The sequence below is a fragment of the Lissotriton helveticus genome, chromosome 8 (assembly GCF_964261635.1).
Source record: "Lissotriton helveticus chromosome 8, aLisHel1.1, whole genome shotgun sequence".
Lineage (NCBI taxonomy): Eukaryota > Metazoa > Chordata > Amphibia > Caudata > Salamandridae > Lissotriton > Lissotriton helveticus.
Genome location: NC_136069.1, coordinates 1,630,091,778 through 1,630,114,248, shown reverse-complemented (window position 1 = coordinate 1,630,114,248; position 22,471 = coordinate 1,630,091,778). Strand labels below are relative to the sequence as shown.

General features: G+C 45.3%; 1 protein-coding gene across 4 annotated transcripts in view; it reads right to left on the bottom strand.

Moving 5' to 3' along the window:
• LOC144773580 (uncharacterized) overlaps positions 1–22,471 on the bottom strand; it is a 363,968-nt gene that overhangs the window by 30,366 nt on the left and 311,131 nt on the right. For all 4 annotated transcript variants that reach the window (XM_078658704.1, XM_078658707.1, XM_078658705.1 and 1 more), the window contains one exon: positions 7,544–7,773. In XM_078658704.1, the coding sequence (XP_078514830.1) occupies positions 7,544–7,773 (230 nt within the window). The remainder of the gene's footprint in view (positions 1–7,543; positions 7,774–22,471) is intronic.

Genomic DNA, 22,471 nt, shown 5'->3' with positions numbered 1-22,471 from the left:
CATGTGCAAGGGCTACATGCACTCACCCAAAAGGAAATAATCCATTGGATGGTTTGTTGATCTATACCTTCTGCTGGGGTGGGAGGGAGTATAATTTGAGTGACATATCAACCAACCAATGGTGAAAGAGTGTTGGTTGTAAGCTCCGATACATGTATGTATTTCTGTACAAGTTGTTTTGGAATACATGAGGCTGGCATGACAGCTAAAGCTGTCCTTAGGCCACACCTAAAAAGACGCAGTCCCCTTGCAGACTATCTCTCCTCCATCCTGCATCCCTTTTAATTTAGAGGTCTGTTTTTTTGCAAAGTATCAGCCAACAGTTCAGGAAGAAACCCCTCAACTTGCTGATCAAACAAAGTACATTAATTTGCTGTTCCCCCAGACAGAGACAATTTTGATCTAATTGTGCCAAGATACACTTAACTGAAGGAAGAACACATCCAAGAGGCGCTTTTATTTGAAAATATGAAAAAGGCGGCCTGTTCTCCGGCAAGGGAGGGGCGTGGGCGTGTCAGAGCTGTGAGGAGGAAAATGGGTAATGGTACCAAATATATGCAGCTGGATCAACATTTGTAAGAACAATCCACGCGAAGCAGGTCTGCAATTTCCTTCTCAATGGATTCCCAGAAGGAACCAAAATAGGGCTCACCGCTCTAGCCCCACGGAGAGTCGTCATAGCAACAGAACCATGATCATTGTTTAAGAACCGCATTTACCACATGAGAGGAGGGAATTTTAGGATAAAACATAGGTTTATGAAGTCCTTTTGGGAAATTAAAGTAACTATACTGAAGAAATCGCACAATGACGAATAAAAACAAAGGACGGAAATGAAGTCTGCCCTTTTATGGTAACAATGAGGAAAAATGAAGGCAAAGATATGCATAAATATCACAATGTACGTTTTTTTTAAAGTGAGATTAATAACAAGCACTGACAAAGCCAATTGGTATCACCTTATTCCCCGGTTAGTGGTACCAATGCTATGTAGAATTGACCCCAAAAAAAGGTAAGCGGCATGTTTGCTGCTAGCGGCAATGTCATTCCTTAGGTAAGGGCTTGTGTGATGACATATGTGCTCACATGTGTCATCACACATACATGTGCCTAGGGGATGGTGTGGCTGCCATTTTATCCGTTCTAAGATGGTGGAGGCCACTTGGATCGGTAAATATAAAAACCAATTTTAGTTGTGAGAAATCACTTTCAGCACCTCCGAAAGGCTCAGCAAAGCTGCAGAGGCCTCAAAAGAAACAAGCATTTGCAACGCAACAGTTCTTGCAGTTGTAAGAGTTTGAGCTATTGGCATTGTAAATGGCAATGCCTTTTATTTACGTGTTGGTTTTTAAAACATAAATAAAAGGCATTGTCATTTAAAATGCCAATAGCTTGATCTCTCGCAAATGCGAGACCTATTGCATTGCAAATGCTTGTTTAGACTTACGGTGGCCGTTTAGTTGCAGCAATAAATTGAAAAATATAAGGAGCGTACGAAAGCGCATTATAGAGAAAGGATAAGTCCAACAGCCATTTAGCGGACGATGGCGTATCTCACTTTAGAGCTGAAAAGCAACATGTTATCGGAGCCACTGGAATTAGCCAGGAAAAGAGGACCAAACTATGGAGCAGGTTTCATAACCGTATTATTTAGCCTTTGTGGCATTTTTAACACTAATACAGTTTGAACATGTTCACCTCATCAGTACCAGTCCAACACAGGCATACTGCATTCAATTGAACTAAAAATCAATTTGCTTTCGTAAAGACCTGCCACTGTGTGGTAGCACGAGTTTGAACCCCTTGAGTGCTCATGACGAGGTCAGCTCGTCATGAGATACGGCGCTCCGGTGCTGAGCTCGTCATGACCGCGCCCGTTCCGTGGAACGCTCGCATGCTGGGCTGATTGCCCTGCTGTGCTGAGCGTTCCATGGGAACGGGAGCACCGGAGCGCCGTAGCTCATGACGAGCTGACCTCGTCATGAGCAACGGGGCGCTGTACGTGCCCCCCGCCCCCCAGCACAGCGGGGGAAACAGCCCTGCACAGAAGGGGTTAAGCAAAATGTCATGTTTTAGCTAGAAACGACATTGAAGTCCGCAAGCCATGCATTAGACTGAATCATATGGCGATAAGAGTAAATTCATAATTATGCGGTTAACGCTGCGGCCTTAATAACGTCAGAGGTCTGGGCAATAAACCACACAGGAACACCAATGACTGTTGCAGATTGTCTTCCACTTGCTAACCACTCTCATGGCTAGTCATGGAATGGGTTTTCCTCTGCATGACTCTTCCTCGTGTATCAGCGCCAGAAGAGCACAGCAAGCTCCCCAGCAGTGATTCGAGGCAACCATTAAACACATGTAGACCGCGTGGAAGCAATGGCCAGTCACTTGCCAGTAATGCACACATTTTAGCATTCGTACTGTTCCCATTCCAAATCCCAAATACGCACGCCACTGAAACCACTATCCTAATAAGCAAGTCTGTCAGCCCGACACATACCGGGGAGATATATGTACAACTCCCCGGGATGCAGATGATATTGACCCCCATCCCCTTGAATTGCAATGAATTGCATTGCTGTATTGGGTATAACCTGATTTTACTGTAAACCCAATTGATTCTGAGATTTGTACCTCCATCTCGAGACTGTTTAATAAAAAGATTTACAAAAATAAAAAAATAAAAAAAAGTCTGTCAGCCCCCACAAAGGACTCTTTAGCACGGTTGCAGAATAATATTTCTCCATTTTCACACAAACGGCAGACAGGATTAACAGGATGCGAAATGCTTCTCCACCCCATCTCCTAACAAATTACTTAAAATAGGAGGAACCAGCAAGATGTACACAAAAAAATCGTTATGGTATCCGAGAAATTTTAAAAGCAGGATGAATCAGACCACAATTTACCAACTTTAAACTTTAATTTAAATAGCCCCCCTCCCCCTTCACGGGGGCGTTGCTGCGACAGTTGTCTGAGTGATGTATATCACTTTTTTTTTGTTGCTTGTTAAAGGTATTCGATATCCCCTGATGTGTTCTGATAGTATTGTATGTTTAATGAGAAGAAATACAGTTCAGACGAAAAATATTTAGTAGGCGAGTTGGCTCTGGACAACCATAAGTAACACTGAAACAAAAAAGTGTTTCCAGAAAAAAACACTAAAAACATGATACCTATATATTATACAAGCAAGAAATTCATTTTCCATCTATACCCACAAATCTTTGGGGAGAATTTAAATAGAACAATTGTGTTTGTTGTAAGGTTAGGATAATAGCAGTCTGCTTTAGAATGAATTTAAAAGCCCTACATCATTTTAATGATTACAAGCATGTTGACTGTACAACGTGAAGTATTGAGAACATAGATGTGATTAAAGCAATTTAAAACTGTTGGAAGCTATAACAAAGGATGCACATGTGAATTGATAGATTGTGTGTAGGGTGAAAAAGCAATCCTATTTCAGTATACATTGTGTTGATTTGGACTGAACTCGTTTGTGGATTTTACATCTTAAAATAGATGGACTATCTACGCATTTCTACCTTGTATCACACAGGTATCATGTTTTAACATTATGCGTTTTTAGGGTGACTTGTCTAGGACTATCATAACATTTTATATTTTTATTATTGTCTTGCGTTTTTCACCCCAGAAGAAGTCCTGCTATTCATGGGACGAAAAAGCATGGACTATGTCCCATTTATATTTGTCAAGATGAGAATAAAGAACACAATTTTGAACCATACATGAAGACTTGTCTATTTGGAAATTTGACCAATAAGTTTGTTCCACTTAAGCTATCTTGATCACGCCCTGAAAAGCTTGAACGTTGTGTTAATGTTCACCGAGTGCTTCTCCCATTGCTTTGGAATGTTCATTTGACGTTTGGGTTCACTTTTGAATGGACAACGCAGAGAGTGGAGCACCGGTACATTGGAGTGGGGGTGACATACACCATAACCCTTCCTAACCAGTTTGTTTTGAGTTAGTACATACATCATTAAAATGAATAGGGCGTTGCCTTAGTTTCTAATGCATTCGGAATATTCGACTATCATAAATGCAGGTTCATCGGAAGCCTTCATATTCAAAGAGTTAGGGCTCATGAAAACAAATATCTGCATAACACCGCATTACAGACAGTACCTCCAAGAAAAAAACAACTAACGAAAATCCAATAAACGTTGAGTACCACCAATTATTCGATTGATGTGCGGAAATAGCTCAAAATACCCTTGATTGGGGTATCTTACTAGATATCGTATCCATGCACTAACATGAACATCTAAATGAATGGCCGCAGTGTTTACAGTGAACGACTGACCTTGGTGCATTTTACAAACCCACGCAGCTAGCATTATGAGAGGCAAGTACTGCTCAATTATTTTCCAAGCTTATGCGAGCCGGTCCATGGTAGTAGGTTGACAGTGATTGTGTAAAGCTAGGTTTGTGTGTGCCGTGGTAAACCCGGCAGTGGGCTAGATCGTGGGAAGGGAAGTCCTTCCTGACAAGAGTTATACATTCGATGCCATACCTCCATAACAGCCAGGACTTGAAGTGGAAAATCATCACAACTGGTCCTGTAAGTTATAGGGAAAGAGGTAGGACAGAAATGGAGTCACAAGGAGCAGAGTCTTACAGTCAACGTGTACATATAATTAAAACTCTGCCACAAAGCAATTGGCAACAAGTATTAATGACAGTAACTTTCCAATAGCAGTAACATCACTGTGGTTAATGGATTTGTTGGAGAACTGTGGCAGTTTAATCATGGGTTCGACTCGTTACAAACGAATTGAACCAGTGAACATGCCCGCTACAAAGCAAGTTTAACTTGCAGGACACTCATTTTGCTATTTTATGTAGATATCGTCATAGTTTAGTTGCAGACTAGTGTTGCAATCCTTATAGCTTATTGAGCATAGTGAGTTAAGTACCTGCCTCAGGGAGCCTCATGCAAACCATATGGCACAAGTTTAGAAGTTCTTTTCCTCAATCTTTACTTATCTTAAGATTACCCCCTCCCCAAAATCCTCTGGTATTAATAATTAGTAAGTGCCATATAAATGGTTTTTAGCACAATAACACACACTTCTAGCAGTGTGGCAGTGCATGCTTAACTCCTATATAACGATTGCACAAGTCAAAACCATGCAGAAAATCATAACTCGTCTACGATGACACTGAATCAAGGTGTTAGTCACCAAACTACCTCTCCGCCGACTGAATGAGACGGGAGCTAAGAGGGCGGGTCGTCCTTTAAGTGACGCATTTAAGTTAGGCGCTTGTAGAACTGCAAATACGAAAACTACCACGTAGTTTACAAATTGCACATGTTCACTGGGGCCTGCGCGGACCTGGCTCATTAACCACCGCACACTCCCAATTTCAATGCGGTCAACATGCATAAATATGTCAATTCCTTCTACCAAAGAAATGTTTGAGCGATCGCTAGAAAACCAGCTCTCTCGAATAAGCAGGCAACTACTCTGGCTGAGTAATCCGATTGACAGGTGTGCCCCCAGCTCATCTGCACAATTCTTAATGACAAGTGAACTATGCATTATCGACTCGTTTGCACACTGCCACATTTAGTTGCCCTAACACCAGCTAGATACTTTGGGCAGAGCTTCCGCACATTCCATATCTGTCAACGAGCCCAGTCCACGAGGAGCAGCTTCGTGCAACTAGAATCCACCCATAAGAGAGGTGGCACTGGAGAGATTACAAATCCTAATGGAAAAAAAACCCGACGCTGTAACCATGCGCAAAATGTAAAATATACTGTGAACAACACCGACTAAAACCAACAACGACCCCGATACATGGTGGAACAGTAACAAATTATAAACCGGATCCAAAACACATTATTTCAGTTCCTCGCCATTTTACCAACCCTCTTCACTATACACTGAAATAAACCCCACGGGGAAGGTTCGTAGCCTGCAATATAAACCATTCCGAAATGCCCACATGTCAACGGCTTCTCCCCTGTAAACGCAAAACCTACTCTCTGAACCTAAATTGAGGATGGCAACAGATTTCGCTCACCGGCTCAAACAAGTCCCCCTACTCCGCAGAGAGGGCAAAGGATGGCAGGATTGAAGATAAGGACCTGAAAGGGGCGTAAGACAGGACCCGATGTCAGAGGGTACATTTTGTCAAAACTACTGACAGCGCATAAATTCCCATTGTAGACAGCTCATAAAAATCCAGGGAAAAAGCCTGAGATACTAATTATATACGATGTATACACTATGAGTGATTATACAGATAGTACACATTGAAAATGCTCATGTGATATTCCAGGACCTGCAAAGGCTCACTTCCGTTCAATTAGGAAGAGAAGAGTATTAGGCAAGAACGTCTCGGTAACAGTCATGACGTATACTTTTCTGTTTTTCTGCCGGCCCACTTGGACGGACTCGTCTGACTTCTTTTTGGCGTAAAAGGTTTATTATCTTTATGGGGCCATGTGTTTGGCCCTATAAAGATAAGAAACCTTTTACGCCAAAAGGAAGTCAGACGAGCCCGTCCAAGTGGGCCGCCAGAAAAAGAGAAAAGTGTACGTCACAGAATGCTCTTTCCCAATGGCTGGCCACCGTTAAGCATAAACTGTGACGCCGGCCAATGGGAAAGAGGGGCAGGGCTTAAAGCCCGTAACTGAAAGCTCTTAAAAAACATAAAATCTCGCCAGCGAAACTGCGCATGTGCGCAGCCCACGCAGGCGAGACCTAAAAAAAAGAATACGGGCTGTTCAAGGAGTTTGAGACGCAACAAGGTAAAGGATGGGAAGTACGGATGGGTGGGAGGGAACGGGGTGGGTGAGGATGCAGAGGAGGAGCCTGAGGGCTTGGCCCAGATAGGCCTTTCAAAAATATACAAACTAGGGAGGGGTGGGGAAAAGAAGGGGTGAGCTTGGCGAGAGTGATGCAGCAGCAACACCGAGCGGGAGGCAGTGGATTTATTCTATGAAGAGAAGCAGCACACGATGCAAAGAGCTAGAAATCATGTGCACTTCCATGGACTGCTAGAAGAAAAAAGAAGTTCCTTAATGGAAGCTGCAGAAGGATAAAAGTCAGCCAATATACATGATCAAAAGGAGGCGAAGCTCCAGGGAAGGGTCAAATACAAGAAACCCAAATAACAGTAAGCAATGGGTGGGCTACAACACTAGTTTTGTTATGGTCGTTCCAGCTACAGACAGCCAAAACCTGTCTGGTAGGAGAGCCCTGCAAAGTGGGCAGTATTGGTGGTAAGGAGTGCAAATGAGGGTAGATTCAGGGTTAGACGAGGAGCTACGGAATGGGCTTAAGTAGGAGTCTACACAAGCGATAGTAGAGTTGTAGTTGTTTTAATTTAGAAGCTGGCAGCTTCATGGTGAAATTGTCATTGTACAACTTCTAGTCCCACACACAACTCAAAGCCGAGATGTCTCCTCCTAGTTGAGCTTATTGCGTATCCATCATTTAGTCTCAAGAAACCCCTTGAGATACGCATGCAGTCTACGGAAGTTGTGCCGCACTCTTACCTGTGAACATCTTGGTGACGGCCTTGTTCTGCCGACGCGCCGAACACACCAGGAGCAACCAGGACGGGAAGAGCTCATGGTGGGTGGACAGCAGCTCGGCAATGGTCCCGCTCTTGCCAGACGGCTTCCAGTCGCCATCTTTGAAGCAGCTACATTCGTCCACGGAGTCCACCAGCAGAAGCAGGTTTTGGGAAGGCGGCTGGAGGTCCAGCAGAGGTAGAAGAATAACTCTGAAAGGTAATGTGGGACATGTTTGTTTAGCTCTGAAAGGTAAGTAGGAGAAATCAGGAGAGCACGTTATCACCGCAACAGCAAATGTGACCAAAGCCGCTCATGTATGTTTTAACAGGAGGCAGGATTCTAACCTCATTAAAAGTGTCGCTAATTGAGGACACCTGCTTTGTCTTTAATTTTTAATATTCGAAGAACTCAGCCAGCACTGAATAAAATAGACTAAAACATCTAAACAACAATATGAAAACAGTGAGCAATATAAACCCACAAAGCACAAACTATAGTATAATTTCAAACAATTTAACAAGGAAAAGAAGAACACAATTAATGATTAGGACACTCCTAAAACAAACATAACACTGAAACGTAGACGTAGAAGAAAAGAGAAAAACATTCCATACTCTGAAGGCACTAGCTTGGAACACTTGATCAGTAAAGTTACATCTCGACGCATCATGATGAAATAATTTCAAAACATGCAAAATACTTCAGAAATGCGGAACAAGGGGATAATTTCACATTCAGAAATTCGTAGGAACAGAAGAAATATTTTCATGGTAGTTCTGGTTTCTATGCTTCTTCCTTTCCTAGTGGTTGGAACTGAGAAACTGTCCACGAAAGATGCGGTCACTTAATGTTCACAAGGGGTATCAAGCAAGCATCCCCTCACCCCTTAAGCGCAGGACCACCCTCTTCCCAGGCATCACCACCAACCCACGCCAGGTTCCCACATGGCTTTTGCCACATACGGTTTCACGTTGGCAAGTGCTCAACCAGGGGTTGTCTGGGTGGTGCTGTGAAGAACCGTGGACAAGACCTAAAGGAGCCGGAATCTACAGGAAGAAACTATTTTTAATACTCTGGCCTTCCTGCTCTCCCGTGACCTCAACTTGTCAGGCACCTAATTCCACAGTCTTGGGGAGGGAGAGATCACGTCATACCTGGCGTCATTCGAATGGTTTACTAGCCAAAGGCCGCATCTTTGCATACAGACGCAGCCTTTGATTAAAGCTTAGAATAGGCTTGTAAAGGCGCCCACGCGGCCGCCCTACAAATTTCTGCGATGGAGACATGCCTTAGGAAAGTCAACATATAGTCATAGAAGGGTTCTGAGTGGCATGTGATAGACGAGGGCAAATCTTAGATGTTACTGAAAAAATATCCCCTTTACCTCCAGATTCCCACCTATACTTTTATGACGTATATGGAGTCATTAACTTTACACTTTCCCTAATAGGCTTCAGGAATTTTGTAAAAGTATGGTTGTCTTCTTTCTGTAATATTTTTCAAATAAAAGTAAAACAGTACAATGCTTGTGAGGGGTGAGTTTATTTGGAACTATGCTCAGGGTGTCAGAGTGGTATGTTACTTCTTTAGTCGCCTGTCACTTCCGGCTTTAGTTTTGCCTTCTTACTTCTATTTGCCATATGGAGTTGAGCAGGTGAACACTGTCACTTCTCAGCAGTGGACTGATGCCTTGTTTCACTGTTGTGGTGTAATTACAGTCAAACATCCAGACTTTGAAAACCTTGTTAACAGCAGCCTCTGGATGTGGCACCCGTATGTACCAATGTTCCTGCTACAGTGGATGGATCAGGAAACCCTGAATGATGTCAGCCGTTCTCCACCTATGGGCTTTCGATACACTCAGGACCGTCCACCTGCTAATGTTGGCCTTTGCCGCTGTGGGGACTTGGTTACAAACTTCCTGAATAGGGGTTGAGGTTGTACAGAGGGTTCGTGGAAGAAGGTCTAAAAGACGATGAAATTCCCATGCTGATGTCCAAGGTCTTGGCATGAAGGAGTTAAATGTCTCCTTCAATGGTTCGCCTCTCAGGGCGCCCTATTCACAAAGATAGAGTTAGACCAAAAGTCTAACTTTAGAACTGAAGTATGAGTTTATACCTGAAGTCTAACTTTACACCTGAATTCTAAGTTTGGATCTATTGGCTAACTTTACAACCTTTCGGTATTCACAAAGGTAAGTTACTACTAGGATGTTTAGTATGAGTAAACTTACTAGTAGTAAAGTTATTACTTGTAAAATTCCTAGTAGTAAAGTTACTAGTAGTGACTTGCCTTTGGGAATACCAAAAGGTAGTAAAGTTAGACTCTTGGTCTAACTTTACCTTTGTGAATGTGGCCCTCAGTGGGAGAGAACTGTGCAGCCAAACCCCCTCATTCATAGAGGGCTTTGGCAAGGAACTAGATGAGACTCAAAGATGATTATAGGAGCGTGTTACGCACTGACTGATGTTTTGTCATGTTCACCAGAGACTATGCTTTATTACTAGTTGCCGAAGTACAGGTAAAGTAGCACGCCCTGAGGAGAGCACTTTCAGCAACACTCAATGGTTAGAGCGGCAGACCCTGATGCAGAGGTCTAGCCCGGGACCAGGGTTCAATTCCCCGCCTCGGCGGGTCTTGGGCTCAAAATTCCACGGACCTGATCATTCTCGCCTCGGTGTCTATTCCAATCATGGAGTCCCACTCTGCAACTCTGGGCAATAGCTTGCTTAATCTCCACAACGGCCCCCACAACGCTAAGGATGCCTGGCCTCCACCTTGGGGGTGCCCAGGAGTGGACACCTCACAGGGAAAGCCAGGATGGGTTCCACAGCGGTATTCGTACAAGCGCCTTGAGACCCTTGCGGGTGAGTAGTGCGCTATACAAGTATCAATTTACAAAGTGAATGGTATCTGCAGTAATCGTACTCACCTCTTAAGGCAAACCAGAGGTACTACCAATGCTAGGGCAAACTAGGAGGCATTGCCAATGTTCCTTTTGATGGGCATTGGAAAGTAGGCATGTTGGAGGTTTACTGATGAATTTGTAAATCATGTCACCAGCGTGGTGCGAGGACCTCCTAGAGGAGAGGCGGCAGCGAAAGAGCTTGTGACCTTTTGAATCACAGACCACAGACCTTGCTCCCCTACCCACACAGAGTGTGGGTAGGGGAGCAACACTGAGGGCCAGGGTGTGGAGAAGCAACAAAGAGGAATGTGGGGTGCTTGGTGGGGGGGTCAAAAGTAACATGGGGGCAGTGGTGGCTAGGAAAAGCAATAAGCGAGAGAGAAAGAGAAAGAGGCGCAGTGGGAGGAAATAACACGGAAGGCAGCAGCTGAGCGAAGCAACGGGATAGCAAGGAGGGCGTGTGTAGGGGGGAGCAACATTGAGGGAGGGAGTGGGGAGGAGAAGCAATGGGCAAGACAGCAACGTCAAGCGAACAGGAGAAGCAATGGAAGAGGCCTCAACGCGCAGTGAGCAGGGGTAAGCACAAGGGCGAGAAAGCAACAGGGCGAGTATGGAAAAGTACATCAGGGTAAGCACAACATAGGAGTGGCGGTGTGAAACACACGGGTGACACACTTCCAAGAGGGAGACAACTGGAAAACACATGCACTCTCATGGAGTTCCTAACCCATAAGAAAAAATAGAGCTTGAACACTAAGCAGTGGAAGCATAGAAGCCAGCCAATCAAAGGCGATGGTAAAATGATGGTAAAGAAGCTATGCTCCATGGGAGGGACAAACACAAGATTGGTACACTGAGACACGAAGGAGCAGGCAAATCAGAGTCACAGGAAAGCCAACCAATGGTAAGAAATGGGTGGACTCCAGTTGTAACGACCCCTACAGCAAGTTGTTGTAACAACTTGTGTTGTAATGGTTTGCGATGTAACAATGCGGTCGTTAGACAACCGCGTTGTAATGGGATGCATTGTGGCCTTAAGAAAGTCTATATCGATTCCGAACTGGAGATGTCGAATATACATCCGAACCCAATGGCGGAAAAAAACAATTTGGGGATGGAGTCGATGCCCATGCGCACTGTAGTCCAGGGGAGGAGCCACCTATCTCGTGATACTTCAAAGACTCTTCCAGGACAACAATGTGCAATCATCCGGACCCAACACTAGGCGGCGATCTATGCTATAGATATGATTTCAGCAGCCCACATGCCTCGAACATGTCCATACCGGCATCAGTATGGGCCCAGTGCAGGCAGCATCAAGGGAAACCCACAGCTGCTAAGCCAACCATGCACTTCCATGGGGTTAGGAAGCAAGCCAGTGGGAGTTGTTAACACACTGGAAATTTGCATCATGGTCTCCTTGAAGCCGCGATCTAATGCATGGTCAAAGACGGCCTGGGAAATTCAGGCCACATCGGGATCAGCGGAGGACTCGACTCAGTGACCGGCGACCTCAATGGAGCGGGACTTACTTAACGCACCTTCTCTGGACAGGAGAGATCTGATCAAACCTAAGCACATGATGAAACGCCTGCTCATGGATGCATGCAACCTCAGATCCAACCCACCGATCCAGCAGAACGCATGAGAGGGACGCGCTACTGAGACGGGGGCAATCCAAACCACCCTCCTCTCCAGCATCAATCTAGCACTAAACTGAGCCAAAGGAACATAAATAGAAATCCGTAATTTGGTCTTCTCCAGTGATCTCTGCTGAACAGGTATTCCTGCCAGGAGTTATTTATATCAAACAACAGAGCTTCTGTTTCTGCACCACAGCCTTGACTAATGCCCATCTGTAAACACAGAATTAGCACAAAGTAATCCGCAGAAATTATAGACTGCGCGCGCAAAGCCAGTAGACGCCCGCTGGGACTAGTTCCTAGAAAAAAAGCCACAAAAATACACTTTGACTTCTATGAATATCATCCCACGCGTCCCAATTTTCAGCCAAAACATGGAAAGCATAAAAAGGAACACAGGTAAGCTTGAAAAGATCATGCAATTTAGTTAAGCATGCTGGATCAGCTTCGACTTAGAACGCGAGAATCATGCAACAGAATAACAGAATGGAGTCGTAGAGGTTTCGACTATTCGATGAAAGTGTTATGGAAGAATGGACGAGTACGACCCAATCAGAGAGGCTTCCGGAGAAAATTCAGGCAGCAGGAGTAAGGACCAAGCAAAGAAAAGCCAGAAACGTTTAGGGATACTGCAGACACCTCCACATGATGACAAACCAAGAGAGAGGAAGACTAGAGATGTACTATATGGAAGCAAGCTCAACTTCAAAAACTGTGTCTCCGCTTCCAGATTCTTGGGAGTGCTTTACACCTCAAGGGGATGAGGAGGGTATCTTCTGGGTCACATGCGGCCTGTCTCCGGGAACTGCTCCTAGACCTCAGCGATGTTCCCAAGCTTCTGTGGTGGCTGGATAAAGAGCCGTGCCTACATAAGAGATGGGTGACCCAGAAAGTGTGTGGGGATGCTGCATCTTTAATTGACAAGACATGGGTCTTGCGCTGCAGGAATTGATTGGACCCTTGAAGGGAGGGCTTGCGTCTCTGTCGGAGTCTAATCCTACTGCTAACTCAATACTGAGAAGCATTAATTGGGACAACTGCTACTTTCGAAGAAAGCATGAGACCTACCCAAGAGGATGGACACGCTGTGTGACTGACACTCAGTGTGCACCAGTGGAATGAAAAGAATATAGGATTGGGATGCTTCCAAGCCCAGGGTAGGGAAGCCTGCACATGTGTGAGGGGACACTGATTCAACTGCAGAGATTTTTGAGGTTCCTACAAAAGACAAGACATCTTAAACTGTTGTCCTACTTTTCCTTTAACCTTTCACATGAAAGAGAGACTTGGGCCCAGATGTAGGTAATAGCAAATTACCGAATGGTAAATACCGAATTTTACCGATTCGGTATTTACTAATCGGTAATTGCTATGTAGGTAAAAAATTCAGTAAAAATACCGAATCGGTAAGATTCGGTAATTACCGTTTCGGTAATTACCGAATCAGTATTTGCCATTGATTCCTATGGGCCTTAAAGCCCATAGGATTCAATAGCTAATACCGATTCGGTAATTACCGAATCTGTAAAATTACAGATTTTACAAGGGGGACAGGGTGTCACTTTGACACCCTGTTGCACCCCTGTTACTGGCTTGTGTGCCATGTGACACACATACATGCCCTTAGGGCATGTCTGTGTGCCACATGGCACAGATGTGCATGTACACTGGAATTCGTTATTTACCATGTAATAGTATTACATGGTAAATAACGAATCGGTAAAGGCCTGTGGCACTGTTTTCAGTGCCACCTACATCTGTATTTACCGATTCGGTAAATTTACCGATTCGGTATTTTACAGAACCAGTAAATTTACCAAATCGATAAATATACCGATTCTGTAAATTAAGCCTACCTACATGCCAAATCCAAAATACCGGTCGGTAACGGCCGAAATCGGCAGTTACCGACCAGTAATTGGCGACCTACATCGGGCCCTTGGTCTTTATAATTTTCTACTAACAAGAATACCCAGGTTTCAATCTTTAATACCAATATTAGAGCTTACTATTTGTTAAACTTGGCTTTTTCAGCGGGTTTACCCCCAGACTTTTTGCTTTTTGCCTCCTGTTTTTGCCCTTGTTTTTGTTGATTTTAGGACTCTGTGCACTTTACCACTGCTATTCAGTCCTAAAGTGCATTTGCACTCCATGTAAAATGTGTTTATGGATTGGTGTTTCCATGATGGATTTACTACTAAGTCCCTAGTAAACTGCACTGTGTGCGCTCAGGGCCTGTAAATCAAATGCTACTAGTGAGCCTGCAGCACTGGTTTTTTTTGTTGTTGTTTTTTTTAAACCTTTATTATGTAAAGTTGACAAACACAGCGTGGAGCCACAACCCGGAGGCCGGCAGCGTAATCAGCAGAAGGATTGCTCAGGATGTCAAACATACACAGCCAATGAGCCAACAACCCGGGGGTCCGGCGGCGCTATAAACATTATCATGCATTTATAGTGGACATATGTAAAAGTCCAGAAGTCCATTACTCCATCACCCACATTAAGGGGAAAATAAGCTGCTCAGCGTCCCTGGAGCCTCTAGCTATATCCAGCCACCCGTACTGACTCGTGTCTCTCTATGGAATACCTTACTAAAACAAGTACCCAACAACCCCCCGCCCCTATGCCTTAACCGCCCCCCTCCCCCTGCTCTGCCTCAACTATGGTTCAGAACTATGCTCTGCTGTGTGCCCCCCATCCGTCTGTGTGGAGGTTTTGCGAAGTGGGGAATCAGACCCATGTACCAATCTCTGGACTGCTAGTTGGCCGAGCACCACTCATATGAGACTTAGAGTTCCCTGCGCCATGCGTCGCTTGTGTGTAGCCCACACCATCCGGATCCACCACACCGCCGTTCCCAGCTCCCCTTTCTCTGGCGCACATTTCGGCAAGCCATCTATATTTCAGGGATTCCACCAGCCAGTTACACTTGCCCCACAGCGTTCTCCCGTGCATTGCATTCTGAGCTTCCTTCATTCTCAGATAGTCACGGTAAAGACTCCAGAAATTCTTCGGGCGACTCGTGGGGGGGGAAGTAGTTCACTGTATAATTCAGTTTGTGTACAGCAATACTGCATCTCCCGTTCCCACCTTTTCATGGTCGGAAGCGGGCCCCTCAGCCAGCACATTGCCGTTACTCGCCTAGCCATTAGCATGCCCATATCAGTCAGTCGCCTTATCGCAACAGGAAGACCCCGGGAGTGACCTGGGAGTGACCTAGGAGTGCCAGGGCGGGGTCTATCGACAGTTCTGTCTCTAGGATCTTACTCATTTCCGCGAATATCTTGGTCCAGAATGCTTGAACTACCGGACACTGCCATGACAGATGTAGAAAGTCCGCGATCGGCGCATGACATCGCTCGCATTTTGCGGACTGACGGAGGCCGTATCTATGTAGCCTCTCCGGAGTGTAATACACGCGCTGCAGGTATTTGAAATGTATCAGTCTATGCCGGCCATTTAATGAAAGTTTCCTGGTACTGGCGCAGCAGTATGTCCACATGCCGTCATCTATTGTAATGCACAGATCACTCTGCCAGGCTGTCCTAGCCTTCAGGTGTAGAGTCTCATCTGAGCCTCTATTCAGTCTATATAGGTTGGTGACCAGCTTATGGGGAGAGGAGGATTTAATGACATGGGTAAGTTCCGGCACTTCCGGCGGTTCCGCCAGTTCCGGGCCCAAGAGGTCCAATAAAGCACTACGAATCCTATGATATTGAAAGCAAAGGAGGAATGGGGTCCCGGTCGGAGTCGGCGCGTCCTGCTCCCAAGTTTTCACTGCGCCATTCAAGAATAGGTCTCCCGCCTTTAGAATACCCAGGGTGTGCATTGCTTTAATTACTCCCTTTTCCGCTATGGGGGGCAGCCACAACGCCCATTTGATGGGCATTAGGGGGGAGTACAATAACTCGCCTCGCTGCCTGCGCATAAGCGCGTTCCAGGCGTGGTTAGTAGATTTAATCGAGTCCAGGAAACCTATCCTGCGGTCCACCGGATGAAAGACCGTGGCAGGGAGTGGAAGCGGAGCAGCGAACAGTCGTTCTAAGCGTACATGTGGTATCGTAGCTTCACCATAAATCCACGTGTGCATGTGTGCCGCTTGAGCCACTCTGTAATACCTCTCCATGTCCGGTGCGTTCAGCCCTCCCAGCTCGTAAGGAAGCCTGCAGCACTGGTTGTGCCACCCACACAAGTAGACTTTCAAAGGTGTCTCAGACCTGTCACTGCAGTGTCTGTGTGCAGTTTTTACTGTCATGCCGACCTAGCAAGTGCACCCACTTGCCAGGCCCAAACCTTCCCATTTCTTACATGTAAGGCACCCCGTAGGTAGGCCCAAAGTACCCCCATGAGCAGGGTGCAGTGAATGTGAAAGGTAGGACATATACTGGTGTATTTTATAAGTCCTGATAGTGAAAGACTGTGTATTTTGTGTTTCACTATTGCAAAGCTATCTGTCCCATAGGCTGACATGGGAGCTGCTTTGCAACATCTTACAAACATAACTTTCCGTTGGGACAAAATAGAGACATGGAGTTTAGGCTTCCTGAACTCAGGATATAAAAAGACAGCTTTTAGTAAAGATTATTTTGATATTGTGTGTTGGAAAATACCACTTTTAGAAAGTGGGTATTTTCTTGTCTAACCATCTATGTGCCTCTGCCTGTTTTGTATTCTCTGTTTGGGTTTTAGACTGGGAGGGGCTGGTTTGTGCTGACACGGGGGGTTGAGGTGTGTCCTGCCTTTCCTGGATGACTCATAGCCAGGCTGAATAGACCAGACAGCAGTTAGAATAGTGGAAGGATATGTTGCTTGCACCTGAATGGACTGTGCCTGTCTTCCACAATGCTGTCTCCACTCCCTGGAGTGAGCCTGGCCTCAGCCAGGCAGAACTGGATTATGTATGCCAGTGGAAATGTGTTTCTGCCAACTTCAACGGGTAATGTGGTATACATTTTGGGGCCCTGACCCCAAAATGTTAGATTACAGCTGGACTAAGTAACCTGCCAAGAAGAAGAGCTGGAAGAACTGAGAGGAGAAACAACCACTTTGCTGTGTGCTTTGGTGGGTTGACCTGTAGTTGCTGATTCAGTCTTGGGCAGGGAAAGGACTGGGCTGTTCTTTCTGCATTATAAGTATCTCCAAGGACTTGATGTAGAGCTTGTCTCCTGTTGGGAGTCTCAGGGAAATCAAAGACTTCAACATCTGCTGGGTACCGGCTTCTGGAACTGGATGTTTCAGCTGCCACAGAGGATAAAAGTAACCCAACGCCATTAACGATACTGCAGAGGGCACAGCCGCACCACAATCCTGGTATCCCCAATGATGCCGTTACCGGCGCCGCTGCATGCACCATAAGCTGTGGACACCGCCCGTGGATAAAATCGAAGACACTGCCTGCATCGTGGTTTGGGGACACCGCTCGTAGGTTTCTCGACGCACCGCCCAATATTACACCGCAGCCTTGGCCCACCGACTCCAGCGCCATCGGCTCCAATCATCAACAGACGCCGCTGCCTGCACTGTGACCTGTGGGCCGCACACTGCATTGCCCAGTCTTGCACCGCAGCCTTGAGTCTACCAACGAAAGCTCTTCTGCAACAACGTTTCCTGCACCGGGACCTGTCAGCACCATAATAAGCACCGCCCGCTTTAAACCGCAGCGCTGGTCTCACGACGCTGCGGGACAACTGTCTCTGAGCTGTTGACTACGCCAACATCTTGTACGCAGGAATTCCCGCATGTCACCTTCACCGACTTCAGTTGGTGCAAAACCAAGCTGCTCGCTTGATTTTCTGCCAGCCCAGACACCACCACGTCACTCCCCTACTCCGCAGTCTACATTGGCTCCCTGTTTCAAAACGGTGTATTTTTAAGCTGGCATGTACCACCTTTAAGGCCCTAGAAGACTCAGCCCCTAAGTTCATTTCATCAGCATTGTCCCGTCATATTCCTGCCAGAGCTCTACGTTCTGCATCTCTGAATTTACTCGAGGTCCCCAGATTTAAAAGGAAAAGGCACGGAGGCCTGAGCTTCTCTGTTCTGGCTCCCACTACTTGGAACTCCCTACCCCTATCTCTCCGTCTCTGTTCTAAGTACGACAGCTTCCGTACGCTTCTAAAAACTCTGCTCTTTCAAGCTGCATATGATTAATCTCCTCCCTGGATCACTGCTGTTTTTATCAAGAGCGCCAAGAAACCGATGGTGATAGTGCGCTGTATAAATATTTTTAATAGAATAATAGAATAGAATAGAGCTGCTGCCTGTACCGTGACCTGAGGGCACTGCATGTCGCACTGCTCAGCTTCACACCGCAGCTCCGATACCTGCTGACGCCAGGGCTCCTGACTTCAAGCTCAAGGCGTTCAATGTGCAACCCATTTCTAACACCATTCAATATCTCACAGCTGAGCACAGTAATGCCTTCACTCTTTACACCAAAGACAGGGCGAACTTTTCAAATATCAAGCATGGTACAGGTCCTACAAGGGAAGGAGTCCAGCCATAAAACTTTCACACAAGGTACAGAAGATCTCGTTCAACCTTGTACAGAAGAAAAAGCACCCAAATCTTATACACATAGGACAGTGTCAGTGTTCAACTTCCTACACAGGTAACAGAGCTCAGGCTTCAATGTCTTACACAAGGGAGAGAGCCCGGTTTCAACCTTTAGCACGAGGAACAGAAACAAGCCTTCAACCTCTTAGACAAAGCACGTAGCCCAGAACTGGACCTCTTCCATGAGGTACAGACCTAACCTTCATCCATCGACAAGGAATAGAGCCGAGCCTTAAGCCTTGTATACAAGGAATACAACACACCCTTCGACCTTTTACATGAGACGAAGAGCCCAACCTTAAATCTTTTACGCCTGGGCCTCAGCTCAGCCTTTATCCTCTCACACAAGGTACAGGAGACATCCTTCAGCCCTCTACACAAGGGAAAGAGCCCAATCTTTGGCACACTAGACAGAGTCAATCTTCAATACCTCACACAAGGGTCATAGGCTAGCTGCAACCTCAGACACAAGAGTTCATGCTTCAACCTTTAACTCTTCTAACCCATTGATTGATCAAAACAGTCCCCAATCTAAAGGAAATGAATATAAGGTCCCTTCAACCGACTTTTCTGAACTTTCCCAGGAACATATTAAAACTATTCTTCTGCAAACTAAGTCAGAATCCCCTCTGGATCCACAGCCACCAAAAATCACTCATCTAGTAGCAGATACCATATCAGGCTACCTAACGGAAATCTTTAACCTAATGATTATGTCAGTACAATTTCCAAGTGTCTGGAAGATAGCATCGACCCTCCGTTTACTTAAAAAAGCTAATTTTGATCCCACAGATACAGGTAATTATCGGCCTATTTCCAGATTGCCCCTCCCTGTCAAAATAATCGAAAAACCCATCAACTCTTAGTTGACAGCCTTTTTTGAGGCCCAAAGCCACCTGTAAGCCTGCCAATTCGGTTTTAGGAAACATCACAGTACAGAATTGGCCCTGGTAAGTGTCTCGGAACAGATCAGACTCACGCCGGACAAGGGCGGCTGTGCAGTGCTGGTCCTGTTAGACCTATAAGCAGAATTCCACACTGTGAACCACAAAATCTTATTGAATACGCTTGAGGACATTGGGATAAAGGACAAAGCCCTTGCTTTTTAAAAATCATTTCTGTCTGACAGAATTCAGTTTGTTGCAGCTGACAATTTCAAATCTCCCTTCTTTTCTCTCCATTTTGGCATACCCCAGGGTTCGTCTCTTAGCCTGAACCTTTTTGACTTAAATGTGGCCCCTTAAGCCAAACTAATCAGATATTTTGGGTTCTCTGCAGTTACGTACGCAGAGTATACCCAATTAGTGGTTTCAGTTTCATCCAATCCGACAGAGAGGCATTTTCACAGCAGCATGCAGGAGATTGGGAAATGGATGGCCCAAAACTGGTTACGACTGAATTCAGGCAAAACCGAGGTATTGCTCTTTGGAAAAGATCTCTCTTTTTGGTCCCGAGACTGTTGGCCACCTGAACTTGGCCAACTTCCATTGCCGGTCACAATAGTAAAAAAACCTTGACAGACAATTGACCTTTGTAGGGCACGTAAATGCAATCTTGTCTGCCTCCTTTTTTACTATGAAACTACCAAGAAAGATCTTCCCTTTAATATCGAAAGATCTCCAAGGAACGGTAATTTCTGCATTGGTACTTTCAAAAATAGACTATGTAAATACTCTGTTCATGAGCATTAGAAAGAAAAGCCTCAACAAGCTGCAGATCTTACAAAACTCAGCTGCTCGACTACTACTTGGTATACCTAAAAAAAGAGTCAGTTCCAACTGCGCTTCTGCTTCTCCACTGGTTTCCCATTGAGAAGCGCACACATTTTAAATCCTGGTGTATCGCTTTCAGGGCTCTTCATGGGGAAGGACCTCCATTTTTTATTCGTAGTTTTAGCTGGTACATCCCGCCAAGATCTCTTTGCTCAGAATCAGCGTTTAACATAATATATTTTAGTAGGGGATGGAGAAAATATCCACAGTGAGGAGAGCAGGCAGAGGGATTTCGTTGATGATTGATCTTTCAATGTCCAACCAGCCTGGGATGTAGTCAACTTGGGGGCACAGTCAGTCAGCTTCTTTTTTATAAAGATACGTGTGGTTTGGTAGTTCCTAAAGTTCGGAAGGCCCAGACCACATTTTTCTTTGGGTAATTGAAGTTTTTTCATGGATATTCTGGGTCTCTTACTTTGCCAGAGGAACATATTAAAAAGCTTATAGATCCTGTTCAGGAAGTCGTTGGTAGCATACTGGCTAGATAGTTTAAGAGGAGTAATCATCATTTTTAATGTCTCAGCTCTTCCCCACCAGGATAAAAATGTTGGTGACCAACCATCTAATAATGAAGGGATTTTCTTGAAGAGAGCATTTTCATTGATCTGTAGGGTAATAATCAGATCTCTCGTGAAGTCTAAGCCTAGATATTTGAAGCTATTAGGTTGCCACAAAAGACCGGAGTTACCAATTTTTTCCCTTCCGCCAAGGCTGTTCAGGAGTTTTACCTCAGTCTTGTCCTTATTCAACTTATAACCTGCTACTGCAGAAAATTCTTCTATTGAGGACATAAGTGCAGGAATAGAATCTCGGAAGCAACTAACACGTTGTCTGCGGAAGCTGTTATTTTGTCAGTGCAATTGTTGAAGCGGATCCCTGTGATCTGGCTATTGTTCTCAAGTTGGTAGAGGAAAGATTAAATTGCTAGAAGGAATAGAGAGGGGGGAGAGGACATCCTTGCCTTGTCCCCTGCTCTAGTTTAAAGGAGGATGAGAGGCATCCTCCTGCTCTAACCCTGGCGGAAGGGTTAAAATGCAGTGCCATTACCATACGTGTAAACTTTTCCCCTTTACATACCTTTATTCTCACCTTTTACACAAGTCACAGAGTCCAGTTTTCAAACTGCTACAGAGGAGATGGAATTCAGCATTCCATCCCTTACACGAGGGTGTAACCCAGACTGCAGCTGTTTACAGGGAACAGAGGGCAGCCTTAAACCTTCCACACAGAGTCACACTTTCAACCTTCCACACACGTGACAGTGACCAGCCTTCAAACTCTCACACGCATGATAAAGCACATGGACTTTTATTGGTGTTACTTTATTCAGTTTAAATCCTGTAGCACATAACTGAAACCTCTTTGACCAAAGTCCAACTTGCGCCCGCCCCCCCCACACACTGCAGTCAGAGCTATTCTAACACGACCTTCACATTTCATATCCTGCTGACCGCGTGTCTGTGTCTGTGCTCTCTCTCTCTCTCTCTCTCTCTCTCTCTCTCTCTCTCTCTCTCTCTCTCTCTCGAAAAAAGAAATGACCCACACAGGCTAGGAGAAAACTCTTAAAATGTCGGAGGCTTTTCTCTGGCTCAGTTCGAGGACCTCTTGAAACCTCGAGCCAAAAAAGAGCAGAGATTTTATGTGGTGTCTTCCCCCGCCCCTTTTCTCTCTGTCACCTTTTTCTAGAAAGTCTTGTTCAACTTGATTTAATAAGTGCATTTACTTAACAGATCATATTGATGTAACTCCTTAAAGAAAAACCCTTAACATTTTATCTGAAAAGGAAGAGAGAACGAGGCACCTATCTAGTGGTAGAATTGTACAATCAGCAAACCTAGAACCAATCTCTGCTTCCGTGCATGACCAAAGTGTGTGATCCTGGCCAATTTACCTTAGTTCACTGTGCCCCTTTTTAGGTCTCGGCTAGACAGTGCATGCGCTGTCTCGAAGAGACGTGTTGTATTCCATCCGTGGGATTGCATGCCACTTCCTACCTCTGGTAAACTTCAGCATCGCTCTAATTTTC